General features: G+C 43.2%; 2 protein-coding genes across 3 annotated transcripts in view; one reads left to right on the plus strand and one right to left on the minus strand.

Annotated features, from left to right (window-relative positions):
* Positions 1–452: 452 nt before the first annotated feature.
* On the plus strand, positions 453–9541 carry LOC126980846 (protein lin-37 homolog). Of its 2 annotated transcripts, none has more exons than XM_050831145.1 (6): positions 453–489; positions 2950–3067; positions 3527–3745; positions 4546–4765; positions 5575–5720; positions 6556–9541. In XM_050831145.1, exons 1-6 carry the CDS (start codon positions 468–470, stop codon positions 6569–6571), a joined length of 741 nt encoding a protein of 246 aa, XP_050687102.1. In that variant the 5' UTR covers positions 453–467; the 3' UTR covers positions 6572–9541. The 2 variants fall into 2 exon arrangements, with proteins under 2 accessions (XP_050687102.1, XP_050687101.1); XM_050831144.1 differs by lacking the exon at positions 453–489 and adding an exon at positions 1980–2139.
* A 4128-nt stretch (positions 9542–13669) lies between these two features.
* Positions 13670–21511, minus strand: part of LOC126980845 (serine/threonine-protein kinase SBK1-like) — a 12001-nt gene continuing 4159 nt past the window's right edge. Inside the window, exons 2-4 of the mRNA XM_050831143.1 lie at positions 16482–16594; positions 15340–15579; positions 13670–14860 (exon numbers count right to left, since the gene is read on the minus strand). Coding sequence (XP_050687100.1) covers positions 14000–14860; positions 15340–15579; positions 16482–16592 — 1212 coding nt within the window. The 5' untranslated portion in view covers positions 16593–16594 and the 3' untranslated portion in view covers positions 13670–13999. The remainder of the gene's footprint in view (positions 14861–15339; positions 15580–16481; positions 16595–21511) is intronic.

The raw sequence follows: 21511 nt of genomic DNA on the forward strand, positions 1-21511 counted from the left end.
TTCCGAGCACTGATTGATTGCTGATGGTCTCTGCACTTGGTTAAAAACAAAGGTAAGATCATCTGAATTCCCTATATCAAACAATGTGAGTACTGTCTTTCAGCAATATGTGTTTACACTTTTAACTACAGACACAAGTTTTACCATTACATAGATGCAGTGGTTACCAATAAACTTTTTTTTTTTTTTTTTTTTTTTTTTTTTAGCTAAATCCAGCCTACAAGTAGTTTTCGTCACTGAGCAGATACATTTAGAGTAGAGACGACCAGGTGTCTTGATCAGTCCCTCAGCACAGCTAGTCCATTGTTATAGTGTTGTAGCACCAGTGTTGCAGTCCCAGTTGGTTAAGTAGGAAACGAGAAATCGGCTCGTCCATAAAACGAAACTTAACCACCATCTGCGAACCTGTGAGAGCGAAGCTTCATTAAGTTCAGTAGTCAGACAGGCAGGAAGGCAGTCACGTCGGAATGGCCCTCGACGTCGCACACGGTGAGTCTTGCCTGGATTTCTTACCTGGATGGGGACACGTACGCCTCACCCATAAAACTGTGCGATGTCTCCAACCAAAACTGCAGTTGGCTAATCGTCCAACATAACAGGACCTTGCATATCTGTTGATTCCCAGCAAGCCTATAGCTACCAGGACAACTCTCCTCCATATTCTCCAGCGTCCTCTCTGATACAAATCACTCGATCCTTAACCTCGGCAGTTCTCCAGTCACTCCTTTGCAGCTTGGAGAGTTTCATGAGTGGAGGTGTCCATCAAATCTACAAGGGTCTACAAGGGGGTGAGAACACAAAAAATTAGGAGACTACCGTTCCATATTTAAGGGCTCACGCCAATTAAGTCTTCTGGGCCTTGAGATATATGAGCCAACTGTTAACTCCCGGCAACAGTGTCAAGCTGGGTATCTTTGTTCATGCCAGACCAGAACTTTACCCCCCAACTCAAAAATTATATGATTGCGATGCATTTCGTGTTTTAGGTGCGAGGGGTGAGTATGGGCAAACACTAGAATAATACCTAATATTCTAACTGGGATACAATAGAATACGAATATTTGCATGAATTACGCCTACCTCAACAAGTCAAAACGGGGGCTATAGGCCTATATATGATGGCATCCAAAAATGTTCACTACTTGAGCCATTCCTCTGCCCTCTGCTCAGTGATTTCCATTCTCTAGTCTCCCTCCCTCTGCGTATAATGCCCTTTTTCTTTGTTGTTTTACTGTCTTAATAACTAAAAGATGACAAGTACGGATATATAGAGCGTGGCACATCATCAGCGTCATCAGCTTCCCCACATTTAAAGGCAAACGCTTTTATTTTGGAGGCACCAAGGCTTTACACCAAACAAATTAATCTGTGGAAATACGAGAAAAACTATGACCTTGACCTTTTTTTTTTTCTCCTTATCACAACTTGTAAAAGGAAACTCCACCCAAAAGTTATCCCCTTTGCCCAACGTTGCCAGATTGTCGTACTCAGGCTCTTATGTTTTCTCATTTCAGACCCCAAAACTGTCTCCTCCACCCCGATAACTGGATTGATTTATATTTATCATTGAAATGGTTAGTTTTTAGTGTATTTTGGTAATAGCTATGGCTCGGAAACCGGTCAATACGAGGCTCTGAGGGCCATATTTTTTAACATTTCTGCGCCCAAGAACACGTAATTCACTAGTCTATCATGGGAGTTCAGGGCATTTCCAGGGGTACTTTTATGACCCTGGTGGTAATTTGGGCCATATTTTTAAACATTTCTGCGCCCAAGAACACGTAACTCACTAGTCCATCGTGGGAGTTTAGGGCATTTCCAGGGGTACTTGTATGACCCTGGTGGTAGTTTGAGCCTTCCTCTGTACCGTGAACCTAAAATAACACTCATTAAAACTCGATTAACCTTCTTTTTGGCCTTTGGAAATAGGTGTGAGGAGTGGGAGCATATGACAATACCAGCCTGAGTACGATAATATGGCCCCGTTGACGCGCCGGCAACGCTTGTTTACAAAGTTTAGCTGCCAAACCTGAACCTTGGAAGGGCCGAGGCGGGGACGTGTTGGCTTATTTACCGGCGCTGCGGCCTGCACAATGTCCTCCTCCGGGGTCAAGGTGAAGCAGGAGAGAGAGGAGTCCGGTGAGTACCAAGGGGCGGGATATGGTCTTAATCAGGACTAGTATAAAGCAATAAATGGCGGTGTATACGAGTCGCTTACCCTGATGGCCTTACGCAGTGCAGGACTTATAAGGGTTTTTTGACACTTAACAATTATTTCCCTGCATCGCTAGACACTTCAAGGCCTCAAGGGAAACTGGTGACAGCCTACGACTCATCTACAGGAATTTGGTTTTGCTACCGTGGGTTTAAGTGCTTAAAAAATAAAAAAATAAATAACCTTCGGCCAAATCCGCCCCAGTAGGTCAAAATTTGGTGTTCCTATGATGGGTTTAAGTGCCTCAAATTTCAAAGACAAAATCTCAGCCCTTAGCGTATTAATGTTATAGAGATATGTCGAAAAGCTAGGCCCCCAAAACTGACCCTGTGGAACACCTGATGTTACCATATGCCATTAAGAGTTTGCTTGACCCACTACTATTTACGGCAGCATGACTGTGTGCTCTACCAATACTTGCTGCTTTCTGTCCATTAACCCGGTAGCTGCGGCGATCATGTTTCTTAAAGGCCCCTCTATGCGAGAAAAATGAGAAAAAATCATCACTCACACAAACCATCTCATAATCTATATATATCAATGCATTTGTGATCAGTTTATGCATCATCTATTTTGGGGGTTTATATCATGGTAAAAATTTGGTTCGTCGCTGGTACACGGTAAAGCCACAAATTTAGCCCGTCACTGCTACCGGGTTAAGAACTCTCCTCACCCTCTAGCAACTTGTCTTGTAAGCCTCGTCCCATTCATTTACTCAGTTCGCTCCTCTCCAGGTGGCGATGTTGATGCTGCCCGTGGGAGGTTTGACGCAGCCCTTCAGGGTCTGCTGCAGAAAGATGAAGAGTCGGATTCTGAAAATGAGTCTGATCCCGACAGTAAAGTGAAAGTTTTGTAAGTATTGATTGTTTTGACCCATTACTTTTTAAATGTTTTCTGGTTTTGTTTGCTTTTTTTTTTATGATGCAGGACATTGTTAATATATACTGTACAAGTTTTGCCTTGTAAGAAATGACTTGAAATTACTCCAGGTTGTATGAATGGGAGGGGCTTGAGGACAAAGGCACAGCTGTTAACCCACCTGTCACTTGTATTGTTGGGGCTGAGGAATGCATGATGGAGAGGTGGAAAGGGAAGTGTTGGTGTTGCACGAAAGGAATGTATTGCTAAGGAGAACCAGAAACATTTCAGCTCCTGTTTAGTCTTCAAAGGAAGTTCCTAAAGGGAGCAAAGTAAACAAGCTATTGAAAGATAGACAGACAGACCATCAACTAGCTACTTTCTTGAGGCATGCTTTGCACAACAGGGACACAAGGAATGCCCAGCACTAATTTTATAATGTTAATATTTCAGCACCAAACTTGGCATGTCCAGCAACCGAGCCACACGTCCCCCCCGCAAGAGGCGAAGGAAGGAGATCGACCTGCGTGACTCCGGCTTCCACCACACCTTTGTGATGCGCATGTTTGACCGCAGCGTCGACCTGGCTCAGTTTGACGAGACCTCGCCACTCTACCCAATATGCCGAGCCTGGATGATCAACCAGCCACACAACTCCAGCCTCAATGTAAAGTAAGTAGTTTCGGTGTAAATATACAAAGGCCTAATTTTAAACAAGCACAGCAACCAAGATTTCTGTATGGTGGAAAATAATATATCGTATAGCAGAGAAAATTGTAATAATTGAACAAAAATTAATAAAAAATATATTAGTTTACCTAATGCACAATTTGACATTTTAGCATACATTACAATAAATTTATCTGTAAAGCTTGAAATATAATATAGCATTAAGGTGAAATCAGTAAATTAACAGGTACATGTAATATGATAGAAGTTCATAAAGTCTGAGTGATCATGAACTGGAAAGGAAGCCAACACTGAGAACTGATTGGGTGGGATGGAAAATGAATCTGTTGACACAATACAAAAAGTGGAATTGCTCCTGTTTGAAAAATCACTGGGAGACCACAAGGTGAGTCAGTGACGTGAGATTGTAATTATAGTCACTAATGCGATGGTGCTGAAGGGTGTGGGAACGTATGGTTGGCCCAATATGCTGGGTGATCTTTTCTTCAATAACTATGGAAATGTTTTGCTTTTTACTTTAAATTTATCAGCCTACATCATTGCTTGTATTCTTGGGAGCAGGAGACATTCCAAAAGTCTAAGATTTTTTTATAATAAAGGAACCACGGCACCTCTAGGGCAAAAGCAACCAAATAAACTTTCTAAGCACTCCCCCTAGCAAAGTAGATAGAAATGAGTGGCCAGAAGTGAGTTCAATTTTGGATAGAATGTCTGAACTTGCTGCTTAAGACAAGGGAATATTTTGAGAGTCCAGGAGTCTAAGGTGTTGTCATCCCTTTCAGACAAGAGCCGGGAAGTCCCACCGGAGAAACCTTCAACAGTGCAGAAAACAGTCAAGAGAATGACTTCCCCACCGAGATCCTGTCAGATGGACCTACCAACGGCGCCGTGGCAATGGGCAAACTGCCAGCGCCTGACCCCTGGCCGTCCGACACCTTCAACAAAGACCCACGGATCCCAGAGCCTCTGCCGCACCCGCCCAACAGACTCAAGGAGATAAATGTGAGAGAAGTTTGTTGTGTTGCATTTTCTCTTTTAAAAAGGGAGTATTAAAACACACCTCCAAATGACTCTGGCCTCTGTATTTCAAAGTTTTCAGCTGAACGCTTTCCAAGAGCAGGCTTTCTTGTTTCATTCTTTTTTCCCTTTTGTAAAAAAAAGTGTGATGTGTAGCAGGCAGTTGTTTTCCCTAATTTTCTGTAGCCCTTGGACTGGTGTGTTTATGTTGTTGAAGTCTTTACAACTCAAGCACGGAGTCTGGCAGTGCAGGGGTAAGCGTGCGTGGCCCAGCGAGCCGTTAGCTGATCATTTTGTTTTATCCTGAGATGCCACAGCCTTGATGGCTTGCGAGACACATTATTCAGTGTCAGCAAGATTATTGTGTTCACTGTCATGATGGGTTTTATGTGAATTTTCTTCTTTTCTCTTCTTGGACTTCCTATCCTATATTCTATTCCTGGGAAATGGAGTCATGGGTGGTGGTCATGGCCCTGTCTTTCCTTCTCAGTCAGAGCTGGATTTCTCACACAGGCATTAGGCCATTGCCTTGGCCATCAGGCTGACTGGAGTGGCAGACAAGGACAAAAAATAAGTGTGAGCGATACAATATACCAATATTTATTTATTAATTATTTTTATTTATATATATTATAAATTTATATATTTCTTTGTTTTTTATGTTTTGCCTATAGCACTGGTAGACTTTCATGATGGGGCCTTTTGGTTGGCCCCATCCCATTAGTGGCGCAGACAAGTGGCACCAAAATATTATCATGGATAAGAAATATTTAAGTCAAGTTTAATGTTCACAGGAGTGTGAAACTACACTGCCGGGGCTGCTGATGACCGAACACCTGAAAAGGTGGCGACAAATTCGAAACCTCTGGAGAAATGCCTCGAGAGTCAACGACCAGCGCTACAGCACCTCCTACGGCCTCCTGAAAGCCATGTTTGAAAGGTGAGGCACCACAACCCTCAGGGGAAAGCCTTGATGCATGGGAGAGGCAAGGATAGAATGTTTGAAGGAGAGCACAGCAGGAAAGTAAAAGGACTAAAGTATCTAGTATGTGTAGAGACAGACAAAAATGGTGATCCATATGCTATGTCCACCTCTTATAGAATGAGCATATAAATGTAGATAGATAGAGAAATTTTCTTTTATGTAGATATTTTTATTCTGTTTACTTTAAAGAATTAATGTAAATAAATGCTCCTGAGTTTGTTAGGGGGTCTTGTATGACTAATTATTCATTATTTTTGAATGGCTAGGAGCACATCTCCATCAAGCCCATGTTGTAATGCAATCGGTATATGATTGATCCTGCTTAACCCCCAGTAGCAGTGACGGGCCAAATTTGTGTCTTTACCATGTAGCAGCGACGGGCCAAATTTGTGGCTTTACCGTGTAACAGCGATGAGCCAAATTTGTGCCATGATATAAACCCCCAAAATAGAGGATACATAATCTGATCGCAAATGCTTTGATATATATTATGAAATGGTTTGTGTGAGGGGTGATTTTTTCTAATTTTTCTCGCTTGGAGTGACCATTAAGAAACATGATCCCCGCTGCTACCGGGTTAATATGCCACGGCTGAGCTTATGTGAAGGAGCTTATTTTGGAAGCTAGTGAATTATTGAATCATATCTCGTTCATAATAGAAAACAGTGACACAGTATTGAGTGGCTGGAAAAAATATTTCCATTCTTTTACCATATGTAACCATGACCTAAAATACATGAGCTGTAATGCTGTGTTACTTTGCTTAATAGCCTGTGTTGTGTTGTTTCAGGGCCCACGAAGGTTGAAGTAAGTTGTCCAGAAGCTTTAACGTTGTAAGTACAGAACATAGACGGCTGTTGCTATTTTCTTGGTACTGTTTTATGTGTAGACGTGTGTTTTCTAATCTGCCTACAGTTTTATAATAACTTTATATGTATACTTTTGTAGTTTAGGAAAAGGAAAAGATGCAGATGGATTTTGGTCGGTGATGTCTATAGCGCCAGTAGGCTTTATTGAGGGGCCTGGATGGTAGTCGGCCCTGGCCCGTCATGGCGCTAGCATTTATAGTGGCTCCATCTCTCTGAACTGGTAACCATCTCGTATGTGCGGCGTCTTCACTCATCAAATTGTTCTTGTGTGAAAGTTCAGGAGACACACAAACGAGTCTTAAGTAATTTGCAGGCTTGTATAAAACTGTCCGACGTAAGTGAATCAGGTTTTTTTCTGCATCCTAGCTATAGACTTAAGCTCTCCAAAATAGACAAATTGACACTTCTTTTGATTGTTTTCTTCCATCAGGCTGACTGTTTTATCTTTGTCTCATTCATTCATTTCATCGACGCCTACTCCTAGGAGCTCCCACCAGGGGATGGCCACGGCAGAAGAGCTTCCAACTTTCTCTATCCAGACATTCCCTCCTTGCCTGCTCAAAAAATCATATAGAAAAGAATTACACAGTTCATTCTAATTTTGGGTATGATAATCAGGGATCAGGGCGGATCCTTCCCTTAACCTGAGAAAAGCGATCCCAGGGTTGGAGAGAGCCATTGTCAGGCGACTGGTTGACCAAAAAATTAAGTCTCTCAGAATTGGAAAAAAACAGTATCTCAGCGCCTTTGGAATATTGGAGTGCATAGGGCAGTGAAAACCAAAACATCCTGTACCTACTTGTATGGCTGTGGCAGTGGTCAATAAATGGGATTTAGCCAAGCGCTGGCAACCCCTGGGACCTGCAAGGGGGACTACGTGCAACAAGGCAAGACGAGGGACGTGAGCATAAATGACGCCTAACATGTACACGTATTTGTAATTACTAATATACACCTCATCTATATCTTAATTTTTTTTAGTTTATCAATAATTTATAAATAAGACGTGCTACGAGACGAGGCAAGACGATTAACGTGGGCGAAATGTGGGGATGGTGGGCAGTCCTACTGAGTGTTGCCATATATTACATGATGCAGTCCAATTTTCAGCCATCTAGACCTACTGTTCAAAAATCACGCTCAATTGAGGCTAATCGCCTCTCCTCGGGCAAGCCTCAATTGAGGTCTGTCACCGTTCTCGGCTTAAAAGTCTTGTAATCTCTCATTTCTAAAACTATTCCACTTTTTCCACACACAAACAGTATAAAGAAATAGTATCATATGTTATCTGTACTTTAGTGGGTATTGAAGGGCTGAGACGTCTCACTTAAGTGTGGAATCATTAGAACTCAGCCCGTGGCAGTAAGGTATTCTAGAGGCTGCACTAAAACAAGGTCGTGAGTGTTCCATCAAACATTTACTCGCCAAATCAAAACATTTTACAAGAGAGTAACGAGATAATGTCCCATCCAGGTATATTTTTACTTGCATTCATTCACATCTAGGAGCCAGCAGGTAACACTTCTGTCAGATTCCTGCATGTCCACATTCTCACGTGTAAGCATGGACACAAAAATAAGATGACGGTTGTTATACACACAACAGTATGACAGTAATGTGCAAACCCAATGCCACAAATATTTGTAAACTACAATGTAATGTAATCTTAAATTAATGTTTTGTATTATTCTCTTGGTAAATCAGGTCATGAGAATAGACTGAAAGAGTCCATGTCACAGCCTTGGCCAGCCCTGAAAGTCTGTGGTTTAAATTAATAGCCACTTGCAAATTTGTACCTTTATGCTTTGTTACCCAAACAAAAAAAATTGCATACCAAAATTATATGTGGCCTTTCCAACTGGTGATCAGTGACTTGAATGAGTTACTACTAGACTGACTGGTGACAAGTGTGTGATTGTCATGGCTATGCCAGTAAACATGAAGATCAACTCATGGTAACAGTATAACAGAGGGATAAAAATTCCTTGCATCACAGGTGACTACAAAATTGCTGGCCTCAAGTATACACATTTAACTCACCATGTGAGTAACAAATTTGCTGCTTTCAGGGCTGCTTCCCAGGTTAAGATACAAAACTTATATTATTGTGCCTCATAAGAACACATGTGTAGTTGTTTCTGAAAATTGTCTTTCAAATAGCATCAATAAATTCATATGTACATAGTCTTTCAGTAAAATAAAATAAAAATGCCTCACAGCCACATTTTGTCATTCATGTTCAAAATAAGTTAGTGCACAAGGCAGGTGGTTCATGCAATCATCCACTAAAGTTGTTTACAAAGTAAGTTTCCTTTCTTACTGCTTTTGTCTGGAGCAAAACACTCAGGTTGGCTCAGAAAGCTTCACAGTGTCTCACCAGGACCAGTGTGTGCCAGGGTGCCTCCACCAGGCGGAGAGTGTGCCCTGACTCACACTGGCCCTGGCTAAGCAGGCAACAGATTGTGAACTCTTAACTTAAGAATAGTAAAAATTCCCTGAAGAATAAAAGTAAACAAATTAATTAGGAAATGCAATAATGATGATGCACATTATTCTGATACAAGTGTATACATACATATGTGTAGATCTGAACTCTAGGGATATATAAACCAAAATGTAGTTTTGAGTGAAATGATTTCAAACTTATGTAGAAGTCATCCATCATAATATTCATGTGGTATTTGACAAATAATGACAGACTGTGATGACTGTGACTCATGTTGGGTTGTTAACACTGAAATGTTTAGCAGCAGCACTTTTTAGTTTATATATTTATTATTCAGATCTCATGTAGCATTAATACAGGTTTATATATATATGAAAGAGAAAGAGTAGCTCTTCTCGTTTATCTAACATTAAACCCACTGCTTCTAGTGAATGAGGTAATCACACAGACATCTAGCTAATCATTGTTGTTTTCATCGTTCCTTTCGGGGTGAGACCAACGCTGTCGTGAACACAGGAGCAGCAGGGGCGGCTACAGTACTGTTATTGCCATGTCCTCAACACAGCTTACTCAGGTCTGGGCAGGAGGCCATCCCAGTGATAACAGAGCACATGGACATGAAGGCACATTTATATAACAGAGAGGAAGGTTGATATCATGACACCTTGGTAGTACTCTACTCCTATGAGTATCTTCAAGTGCAGCCCGGCAGTGCCAGGGTCAGGAAGGCCTCAGTGAAGTTGCTTAGAAAACAGGGATTATACTTGGACTGACAAGTATCATCTAACAGAGCTTGGCTGTCATATCCTCCTCCACTTATTGGTAAAATAGGATGTTTTTTAATGTATAGAAAACTTATGGTAGTGGCCAAGGAATATCAATTTGAAAAAATAATATTACACCAGCCATATCACCATTTGATGATGGTTTACAAATGCATCTATCTGTACATGATAGAGTAATTTCATCCACCTTCCTCCTCCTCCTCCTCATCATCATCATCATCATCATTATTATCATCACTCATCATCATAATAATTATCACCACCACTATCAGCATCATGTTATTATCACAAGTCCAGCTTCCGTCACCATAGATCACAGAGATACTACATAGCTAAGGAACATATACATAAATAAGAGCCCCCAGCGGTTATGCCTGCGGGGTTTTATCCATGAAGTGCTCAAAACACAGCACTGTTGCTTGACATTCTTTGTTGTGATGGCAGTAAGTTAAGGTAAAGAGAGGCAGTAGCCTGTAGGCATGGGCATCACCAAGCTCAACACATCACCCTCACTTGTCTGTAACACCTTCACCTGTGCCCTAGCCATTAACCCTTTCCATCCGTGATGCAGATATCGGTGTCACTATGGAAAGGGTCAAGAGGAAATGGAAGAGGATTAATCCTCTTCTAAACCTTTCAATCCTCCTCTAAATTCCTCTTAATCCTCTTCCATTTCCTCTTAAGAGGTTTAGAAGAGGATTAAGAGGAAATGGAAGAGGATTAAGAGGTTTAGAAGAGGATTAACGGTGACGCCGTCGGATGCCCGTCAGACGCCAACGTCGGCGTCGCCAGAGTGAAAGGGTTAATGCATCAAATATCACATTTCCTGGCTGTCAAGTTGTCTTCCCACAATAAGTTTTATAATATAATATCTGAACTGATATTGGAGAATACAATATTCTCTATAGAAGACAAACACTTAACATGAACACTGCCACCAACAGCTGCTTGAACACCAAGGCTGCACAGACCAGGAAGCTTTAGTGCAAACGAGTGACATTCAACAGCCCTGGGTGGTCGTCTGCGGGTTATATGGACCTGTGGCTGTAACACTGAAGCAGAGACATGAAGTTTTAGTCTTTATTCTTGAGGGGATGAGCCTCTTGATGGCTACTTTACCCTTATAGCGCACACTGAGATGGCTGTTGATCCAGGTACTTCACTATATGTACACACAAAAAAATGAATTGATAATCAAATGGAGTAGATAAATACAATGAATAAGTATGTAAATAGATAGATAAATAAAAGGCTGATGCACAATATCAGCATTTAAAGTATACAAGATGTATGAAGCTTAACATATAATTATGTAATAGATTTTAAGTCTTTAAGAGTAAGAATGTAGATCTGTTATATAATGTATAAGTATGTCACAAGGAACACTGTACTGGCAGTGCATTCAAGTCAGAAGCATTCATGTTGCCTAACACATGACTCCATCGCAAGATGCAACACTTTCCTCCAAAGGTAATCTCTTGTGTAGGTATGATGTTTTAAGTAACAGTTTAAAGATGCATCAGAATGCCCATGCTATAGCAGCCAGACTATGCATCCATAACATCAAAAGGTGTGAATGTGCAAATATCTGATGAATACAATCATGACTGGCAGGGTGGAAGCCTTACATCAGGACATGAGAGCTTTTCTAAACAGAAGCTGATTGACTTGGGAGGGACGGGCAGGTGTGTGTTGTGGCTGCCCCTCAGGAAGCTCTTTAGTGATGTAGACAAGTAAACAAACTCATGACAGAAATCCACGCTACTGTGGCAAACTCACATATCATTATTTTCATTCGTTTCCTTTGATGAGAGGAGTATATATTAACTCCTGTAGAATATATATATATACTGTATTATCTAAAATAAATAAATTTATAATAATATAGGGGAGGATGCCTTTAAAATGAAGCACGTGACTGATAACCATGAGGGCGGGAATTTTCATCAGACGCAGCGCTCGTCCGTGTCAGGAGGCTGTTTAGCCGTCTCTGCCTAGCCTTAGGGCTATTGATCCATTTAATTTGACTTAAGAAACTATTGGGACATTGCTGAAAAGGCAACAGGCTGAAGGAGAGATCTGCTGCATTTTTTTATTAAATATTATGCCTGAAAATATTGTAGTTGACAATAACCTAATCGTAAGAATGAATTGAGTTATGGCATTTGCTGCTCACAGAAAAGCTGTCTCTGCCTTGCTAGCTGTGGCCCAATGGACGAGTCATGGCTGTTCTCCAGATCTTGTCTTGGACGTGTCTAGACAGGTGGAGGACGTCTTGGGCTACAGTTAAAGGCCAGTCATGAAAATAATAACAACACTAATTATATAAACACTTTACCAATGAATAGCTCAAAAAATGTTGCTTTTTACAACTCATCATGATGATAGTTGCAAAGTTGAGGTTATTAATTTCCAGCATACTTACCACACAAGGCCTACAGGTTATTATTAATAAAGATTTCATTAACAGCTGCCAACTTGTGAAGAAAATACTGCACCATTTGGTTTCTTAAACACACTGCCAATAATATTTCCTTTTGGTGCCACAAAGTTCTCTGTGGCATCAATGATTAGTTTTTGTGGGAAATAACTTTTTGCATTTCTACAGAAAGTTGTAAGCTTATCTTGAGTTTCAAGTTACTGTTCATGAGATGATTTATTTAAGTCATAGAGCATCTAAGAGATCCGGCTATGATACCTTTAATTTAATATTTAAGCGTCATTGCCAGTTGTTTCTCTTTTTTTTTTTGCATCATTCTCAAGAGTGTTGCCAACAGTGTCCTCCTATTGAATATCTTAAGTCTCGGGCCAGAAACTGTTCATGGGAGGGAATCCTCAAAGCCTTACATTATGGAAGATGTACAGACAATAAAAGATGAAAGTTGCAAAAATTTGCTAACTCCATTTGAGCTGAGAGAGATATGAAACCTTTGCTTTTTGTACAGTTACTTACTTCAGCAGCAGCAGTGAGAAGTATATATGGAAGCCTCACACTTAGAGTAGATCTAGGTTTGAGCAGTAAAAGGGCTCCAGTAAGAGACAGGATGTACAAAATTCATCATAAAAGTATCCACTCCTCAGAAGGAAGGAAGAAATCCATAGAAAATACAGTATAAAGTCAACATTACAAATAGGTAAACACTTATCCAATATGACAACATGCCAGAAGGATTAAGTCACAAGATGGACAGATAGTTGCGAGGTCACCAGAGCTGATTACAGTCGGACTTTCTTCTGTCATAAAATTTACATTTCCATGAGCAGTCTCTCCCCAGGGAAGAGAGAAGCAACAGCCTGGAACCCTCCACACATGCCACAGCCACCCAACACCAACCACACACAGACCTCGTTGTCAGGAGCTCTGGATTTTATCAGAGCATTTTATTGCAAACTCTCCATGTTTACATATGCATGCTAATTTATCACAGAAACACACACACACACACACACACACACACACACACTGCTCCGGTAGCTCAATCGGTTAGAGTGCTGCACTGTAAGGCTTCACGGCCAAACAGGCGGCGGTTCGAGCCCCGCTCAGGCCAGATTCTTTCCGTTGACTAGGAGTGGTTACTGTCCCCCCTTGAGCAAGGGGGATGGAGTGTGTGGTGTGTGAGGTCCTGGCAGTACCCAGAGATCAACAATAATGAGCACTTGCTCACACCGGGAGGGTACCTGCTGGCAAAAGCGAGTCCAACTCATGATCAGGCCGTGGTGAATTACACACACACACACACACACACACACAAAAAAAAAAATAAATAAATAAATAAATAAATAAATAAATAAATAAATAAATAAAAATAAACCCTAATGGGATTCCTGATTTCATTCCTGTTTCATAAACTTTAGAACACGTTTTATTTGTGTGTGTGTGTGTGTGTGTGTGTGTGTGTGTGTGTGTTTCTTACAATCCTTTCATATTCCTTCATAGTATTGTAACAGTTAAAAGCAATCATACACTAAAACAATAAGAGCTTCTTCCTAGCTGGTCCCATATCAGCGTCATCCCAATAAAAGAAAGTCTGACTGTCGTCCGCTTTGTGAAGTCAAGAAGGTAAAACTCAGACACTCGTTGGGTGTCCACACTCGGCTTCATCCAGCCACAGTGACTGGCGTCATGTTCCTCCACTACACAGAGGAGTAGTTGGTGGAGGTACTGAAGGAAGAATTTGATGATGAGGAATTGAGCCAAGTGAAGGATGAAGATGAAGAGGAGGAGGAGGAGGAATGGTGCCAAGCATGAGACTTGCGGTGGTGCCTTGTGGACATGGTGGGGGAACTGAAGCGCAGCAGCTCAGCAAAGAACCTTCGTGGACTGGAAACTCTCTCTGGAGGCTGTTTCTCAGGGTCCTCAGACTGCTGCTTCTGGTGTGGAGGATCTTTGGGCATACTTGTGCTCCTTCCTTGCAGGAGGGAGCTTTGAAGAGGAACAAGTGACGAGTCAAAGTCATGACTGTCGCTTCTGTCACGAGACTTGATCAGCCAGTCATCCTCGAGGTATTTGTAGACTTCCTTTGCTGGGTAGCGTGACCAACCCCGAGGCTCTAGCAGGCGGCGAACCAGACGAAGCAGGCGGACAGTGAACCTCTTGAATGGTCTGGGCACTCGAATAGACTTTGCCCTCTGCCAGCTCCTGAAGGCGGCATACTCCGGGTCACTGACATCACTGGTGCTCCAGGGCTTGTTGCCGGTGAGACAGTTGATGATGAGCACGCCGAGGGCCCAGGAGTCAAGGGAGGTGCCGGTGTAGAAACCCTCAACGCCCTCAGTCCGGCACAGCTCAGGGGGGGTGTAGGGACCGCTGAAGACATGACGGCGCACGAAGGTTCCGCTGCGGCAGGTTGAGCCAAAGTCGGTGAGCTTGACGAGGGAAAGGTTGGGTCTGAAGATGAGGATGTTGGCAGGCATGACATTCCCATGAACCAGTTGGAAGCCATGGAGATAAGTTAGAGCGCTGGCCACCTGCTCCGCCACCCATCGTGTTGGCACCTGCAAGGAAGGAAGTCATCTTACATTGTCATTTTAGTGTAGGTAGAAGTAAGAGTTTAATTTCTCTGATGCACATCTTCAGAATTGCTTTCATTTAATTCTTTTCACAACATATAGTAGAACTGAGAGAATTGTCTGGCAAGCAAACAATATGATTCATAAACAGTTTGAAAAATAGGCCCGTCTTCTCAAACATTTTGGGGCTTACACACCCACATTTGATAAGGCTTTAGTAGAGGTTGTATTAGCATTTCCATGGGTAATTTTAGGAGCCTAGTAATAGTCTGACAAGGCTTCTGCACCATGAACGTAAAGATACACTCATGACAACCCAGCTAATCTCTTTTGTGGCCTTGGGAAATATTCCTTGTGAGAGCCAAAAGCATCTGAGAGTATGGGGCACAGCTTGAAGTTTATCACATAGATTACAGTAATTATTTTCCACGAATTGGAAAAGTAGCGACAGCCACAGCAATTACCTCCTCAATGGTCCGAGAGCTGAGGTATGAGGCCAGGTCCCCATAGTGAGCATACTCCATGGGGTACACGAAGTAGAGGTCCGTCTGGAAGAGCCTGCCGGTAGCAGCCTCCAGGTTAGGGTGGTCAAGGTGAGAGGCATAGTGGTACTCCCGCTGGATGTCCCTCCGCCGGCACATGTCCCGACACACTGCCTTCAGCGCCACCTCCGCCCCCATCACCCTCTCGGCAGCCAGGTAGATCTTGGGGAACACAAAGGATGTTGTTAGACATGGAGTCTTGTCTCTTTTTCTGTGATAAAGAAAACAGACCAAAGATGAAATGAACATAAAATGGTTTCCAAAGACTTGAGTAAAGTACACTGGGTGCATGACCTCAGTGCTCATTTCTATATCGTTGGCAATTAAGCCAGAGGCAGGCAAGAGCCTTGTACCCTGGGACACAAGGCAAATGTGACATTCTGGTCACCACAGTTACCAGGTTTCCCCAGGCACCAGGGGCTGGTCATAATCATACCATAAAGTATATTGAGAATTTAAATTCATTTACATAGAAATTCAGACCACACAGACCCTGTGGTCCAGACTTGGTGGTGTGTTCTTAAACCTGATTGAGCCTAAGTGAAGTTACAGCAACTGGCCACTAAGACATTGCCTTTCTGACTTGTGAATGTTGAGGTTGAGGAAGTGGCAGGAGAGTTTGTTTTTAATTAGAGGACCCATCGTACCTTTGGTGGGTCTGATACACAGGGAATTTAATTCACTGTTGGTTCAGTATACAAAAGATTGAACCCTACTGTAAACTATGGCAATAACCTTTTGAATCAAACCTACAGTAGATCAGAGTGTGTAGGTTACTTCCCTTACAAGTTTGGTATGAAGCAGATTATGTTAATAGGAGGCTTAGTGCGTAATGGCTTACATATATATAAAGTTTTAAGAGGCAACAAGCAACACCCACTGAAAGTATACCACACAAAGCATAAAATAGGTTTTAACAGATCATGGATTTAGCTGTTCAGGAATTGGAATCCTACAATAATACCTTAGAGGTTCATAATGTGAATCATTGTCTTTGAAGTACTACTTGGGATAGTTGGCTGGATGAACAGGAAATGAGGCAACAGGCTGAGGAGCTGACCCACCTTGCCCATCCTGCCATAGCTGAGGATGTTGAGGATGTCGTAGTGGTCGCTGAGGGACTCCTCCGGCAGGTCACAGCTCCCACTTGTGCCCGAGTCGATACTCGTCAGCATGTCTGGGGAAAATTAAAGTCATCACTGCAAGTTCTGCTCTTAGAATATTCACACACACACACACACACACACACACACACACACACACACACCCCGGGCGGAGCAGAGATACATGGGCAGTCTCCCTTGACCCGTGCCCCTGTCCACCCAGCAGTGAGTGGGTACCAGGAGTCAGGCAGGGGTTGTGTCCCACATCCCGGGTGGTGGTCTGGCTCCTGCAATGGCGGGTAACTCAAGGGTGCAAACCCAGGCCCCCAAACCCGGCCTCAGCCAAACAAGCAGTAATGCAAACAGACAAGGATCTACATAAAGCAAGAGAAGTCGAAAGACAAAAATGAGAGTCGTAACACACACACACACACACACACACACACACACACACACACACACACACCACTAGATTTTCAACCTTGCATTGTAGGAACAAGACTTTTATTTATAATTATCATCATCATCGCTATCAGTTTTATGTTCACTATGTCATCCAGCAATTATTATCTAAGATACAAGAGTATTTTTTGGTGTTCCAGTCAGTTTGATGAATAATTTATAATCTGTGAAACAACTGATGTTTCTTGTTCATGTGTGAGAGAGCTGAGGTAGCCATCCCGAGGCCCACCCCCAGACACACGCCCTCCATGTTGTCACGGCCCAGAAAAAACTGACATTTTTTAATGGGTGCTCAGAGGAAAGTGGGGAAGTAATTTGAATCATTTTACACTTCAAAGCTTGGCACTAATTGTTGTTGTAGTGAAGCGAGTGTTGCTCACGTCATCCAGGCGGCTCTGTCCTGGGCACACTAAGGGATTGCCTCCACAGCACTGTCACTAGAAACTGTTCTCTCCATAGACTATAAGTTCCTTTGCTTTATTACGCTTAGAAGAGGCAGACCGAAGATTAAAAAGACCTGCATCGTGCTGCTTTTACAGAGAAAACAAAGGAAGATGCCAACTAATTACCAAATTTAATTCAGTGTCTTGATATTACACGCATGACAGTGTTTTAAGTCACAGTAAGGAAGAAATGCAGTAGAAGGAAGGCTGTTCCAGAATTTACCTGTGAAAGGGATTCTACATATCAACTAATTTAATGTACTATGAGTGAATGTTTTTTCTGGTGATACTAATGTATTTTTTCACTTAAATTCATTCAGATCTAGACAGAGCCGGGACGTCATTGAGCGTGACGGTAGTGGTCGCGCGAGTAAGTGAAACGTGGGTGGCTTTCCCCGCAGACTTTCATTGATTCCATTTTGTCGCGCAGCGAGGATGCAAATTAAATAATGTCCATATCTAGTGCCACTGTATTGTATGACGTTGACTTAAATGTATTAAACATGCGTGTGGGACACAAATCTTGATTGTGGCGTTGCAGCCACGGAAGGAGGCGGCAAGCAATGCAACAATCCGCCTCTCCCTCACCCACCCCCTCTACGCGATGACCCCCGAGTATGCGTACCCAAAACACCCTCCGCTAACCTTAAAGCTGAGAGACTCGACCTTTGGCCTTGTCATGTGGATGGACTCCCCAATAATACCCTACTGGCGAACATGAAGGCCATACTGCCCAGTAGCTCACATCAGTCTGCCAAGGGCGGCAACGGGGGCACCAGGCTGAAGCAACGAGGAAGTATCGACGTCACCATAAAGGTGATGATTATGATAATAACAATGATGATTACCGTAATAATGATAATAATAACTAATAATAATGATAATAATAATAATAATAATTGACAGTAATAGTAATATCATCATCATCTTACCGCGCTACCAGTGGTCTAAAGCAAGGATTAGAGATAAGAGCTCCTGTCTATAATCCTTTGTCTAAATCCACATCTACACTGAGCATCATTCCAGAAACAAGTGTTGCCAACAGTCGTGTGACTATTGGCTTACTTACAGACACGCTGAGAAAATGAAGGATACCCTACGGCAGCTTTGGGTATCCCTACACGTTGGGTAGTTACCCTTCTGCTAACAACACTCGTTTTCGCAGCGAGTTGCTCAACACTGCCCAACTTGGTGCCCAGTGTGAACGGGTCCCTGAAGATAGCCTAGCACCACCATGGCCTGCACACGAACAAATATTAAGTAGATCAAAGCCACGAGCGAACCATTCTGTTAAGCTCTCGTGGGCTGGGACGGGTGGCGCCTTCCCGGGTGTGGCTGGACAACGGTAATCGCTTGAGGGAGCGTCGCCTGGAGATGCTCGGGGCTGCCTCGGCGGGCGCTTTGTAGTCTGCGGTGACGTAATGGACATGCTTCCCTCTGCCTTGCGTCACGTCGTTGCCCTTTGTATTATTACCGATCTTGTCACTATGTCGCCTTCTGTATCATTTTCCTTCCCGTGACCGATGTACTTACACTCGTGGAGACAATCTCGCATCAATAGAGTGACCAAGTTTTATTCCATTTGGGTCTGGCTGGCTTTGTGTATAGGTTATGGGTGGCAGCTCCTTAGTGTTGGACTGGAGAAAGCTACAGTCACCGCAAAATGAGACATAATTGGTCCGTGTCTCAGGTCCATTCGCCTTACACACAACGATGGATAGATACTCAACACGTTACCTTGTCTTCCGAAAGCACTCAAGTCCAGTCTATTACCTCGTTTCAATTCCCAGTTCGAGTGAGGGAGGATGTAAAACTGCCGATAATTGCTGTTTCCGTAAAAGAAAATATAAATCCTAGTTGAATAAGCAGCATGGAACTGAGGATTGTGGCAGAATGGCGTTGTCGTGTTCCCTCCTTTCCTTTTTATCCTTGTGTATCGTTGCTGAGGGAGGACCATCAAGTCTGCGTCACTACTTTCATCAACAGAAGATGGGCGAAGATTTACCTTGCTTTTAACACCTTGTCTTCTGAAAGCACTCAAGTCCAGTCTATTACCTCGTTTCAATTCCCAGTTCGAGTGAGGGAGGATGTAAAACTGCCGATAATTGCTGTTTCCGTAAAAGAAAATATAAATCCTAGTTGAAAAAGCAGCATGGAACTGAGGATTGTGGCAGAGTAGCGTTGTCGTGTTCCCTCCTATCCTTTTTATCCTTGTGTATCGTCGCTGAGGGAGGACCATCAAGTCTGCGTCACTACTTTCATCAACAGAAGATGGGCGAAGATTTACCTTGCTTTTAACACCTTAGCTGAATAAGCAGCATGGAACTGAGGATTGTGGCAGAATGGCGTTGTCGTGTTCCCTCCTTTCCTTTTTATCCTTGTGTATCGTCGCTGAGGGAGGACCATCAAGTCTGCGTCACTACTTTCAACAACAGAAGATGGCCGAAGATTTACCTTGCTTTTAACAACACCACGAATAATTATCTTATTTTCCATCCGCGGGGAACCAAAGCTGCATATAAACAAATACACATAGAGCTATACTAAGGGCCGCTTTCACAGTCATTTTGTCTCTTTTGATCGTTACCAATGGCGGCGATCGACGCTATAATTTTCCACGTGAAACTGGCCTATGGGGTAGTGGCGGCTGCAGAGGAAGGGAGAGGTGTTGAGAGTGTGTGGTAAGGTGCGGGGCTAGGCTAACCCCGCAGCCGCCACTACCCCATCGGCCAGTTTCACGTGGGAAACTATAGCGTCGATCGCCGCCATTGGTAACGATCAAACAAAGTGACTGAAAGCGGCCCTAAGTAAGTAAGGAAGGGTGGGGGCATACGCTATAGCTGCGCGTTACCCCGGTGCTCATCTCTGTAGCATTAGTCCTTGAGCCTGTGGGGGGTAACTTATAGGGCCGCTAGTTTTAACACCAGACACTTCAACAATTCTAATAGGTGCGGTTTACTGGGAGGGTAGAGGGTAGCAGGACGCCAATCGGGTCAGAGGCAAGAACAAACACATATTATCTAATAGGAGTGGCCATACAGGACGCGGGTAGCGGGTAAGCTTGGAGGGAACCCACTACCCGCGTTCTGTATGGCCACTCGTATTAGATAACGTGTTTGTTCTTGCCTCTAACCCGCTAGGCGTCCCGCTACCCCCTACCCTCCCAGCAAACCGCGTACTGTGTGGCCGCACCCTAAGGAGACACTTCACCGTACCGACAGCCTTCACTCCTGCGTCCTCTGCTTGGGTCCCCTTGTTGTGTGAAGCCCATTCTCTTACATGTCTCGGCGCCGCGCTTCGCCTGTTTGAAACGCCTCTCGTAGAAGTTGCAGGGAGTTTCATGGATCGTTTTGTGATCCTAGTGATAGTTTTACACGACTTCTGAGCCATGGACGAGAGAGTCACCCACCCGCGAAAGCTCGGTTGATCTTCCTCGCTGTGGCCTTGGGAAACGTTCGTAGCAATGAGAGAAGCCCGATACGTTTATAAGAATATTGTGTGATCGGTATTCTAAAACGCTTCCACCTCTCACATCAGTTATTTCCAAAGGCCAAACAGGAGACCAGTCGGATTCTAACGAGTGTTCTTTTTAGGTTCATGGTACAGAGGAATGATAAAAAAAACCACCAGGCTCAGAAAACTACACTTGGAAATGCAACAAACTCCTACGAAGGCCTTGTCAAATACGTGTGTCTGGTGGGCGCTGGTGACGTGTCTTGCCTACCAGCTTCGCGAGGCTCAACTAACGCCGGCAAAGAATCGAGTCGCTATATATCAATTCATTCTTAGGGTTGGATCCCATTCCCATTGACACATCCTGACCCGAGGCTGCCGAGCTATTTTTACCGTCATTTATTTCCGTCTGCTCCAGTTCCTCGACTCGTTTCGTCAGGGTGAACTGTACCACCAGATGGGGTCCTATATTAGTTTGCTATTGGTGTTAGAGAAGTATTTTTTGCTCAAATGGAAGGTTTGTCTGTCTTTGTCTGTATATACTTCTTCTTCTTCTTATTATTATTATTATTATTATCATTATTATTATTATTATTATTACTTTTCCTCCTTTCTTCTCGTCTTTCAACACAT

The sequence above is a fragment of the Eriocheir sinensis genome, chromosome 45, assembly GCF_024679095.1.
Source record: "Eriocheir sinensis breed Jianghai 21 chromosome 45, ASM2467909v1, whole genome shotgun sequence".
Lineage (NCBI taxonomy): Eukaryota > Metazoa > Arthropoda > Malacostraca > Decapoda > Varunidae > Eriocheir > Eriocheir sinensis.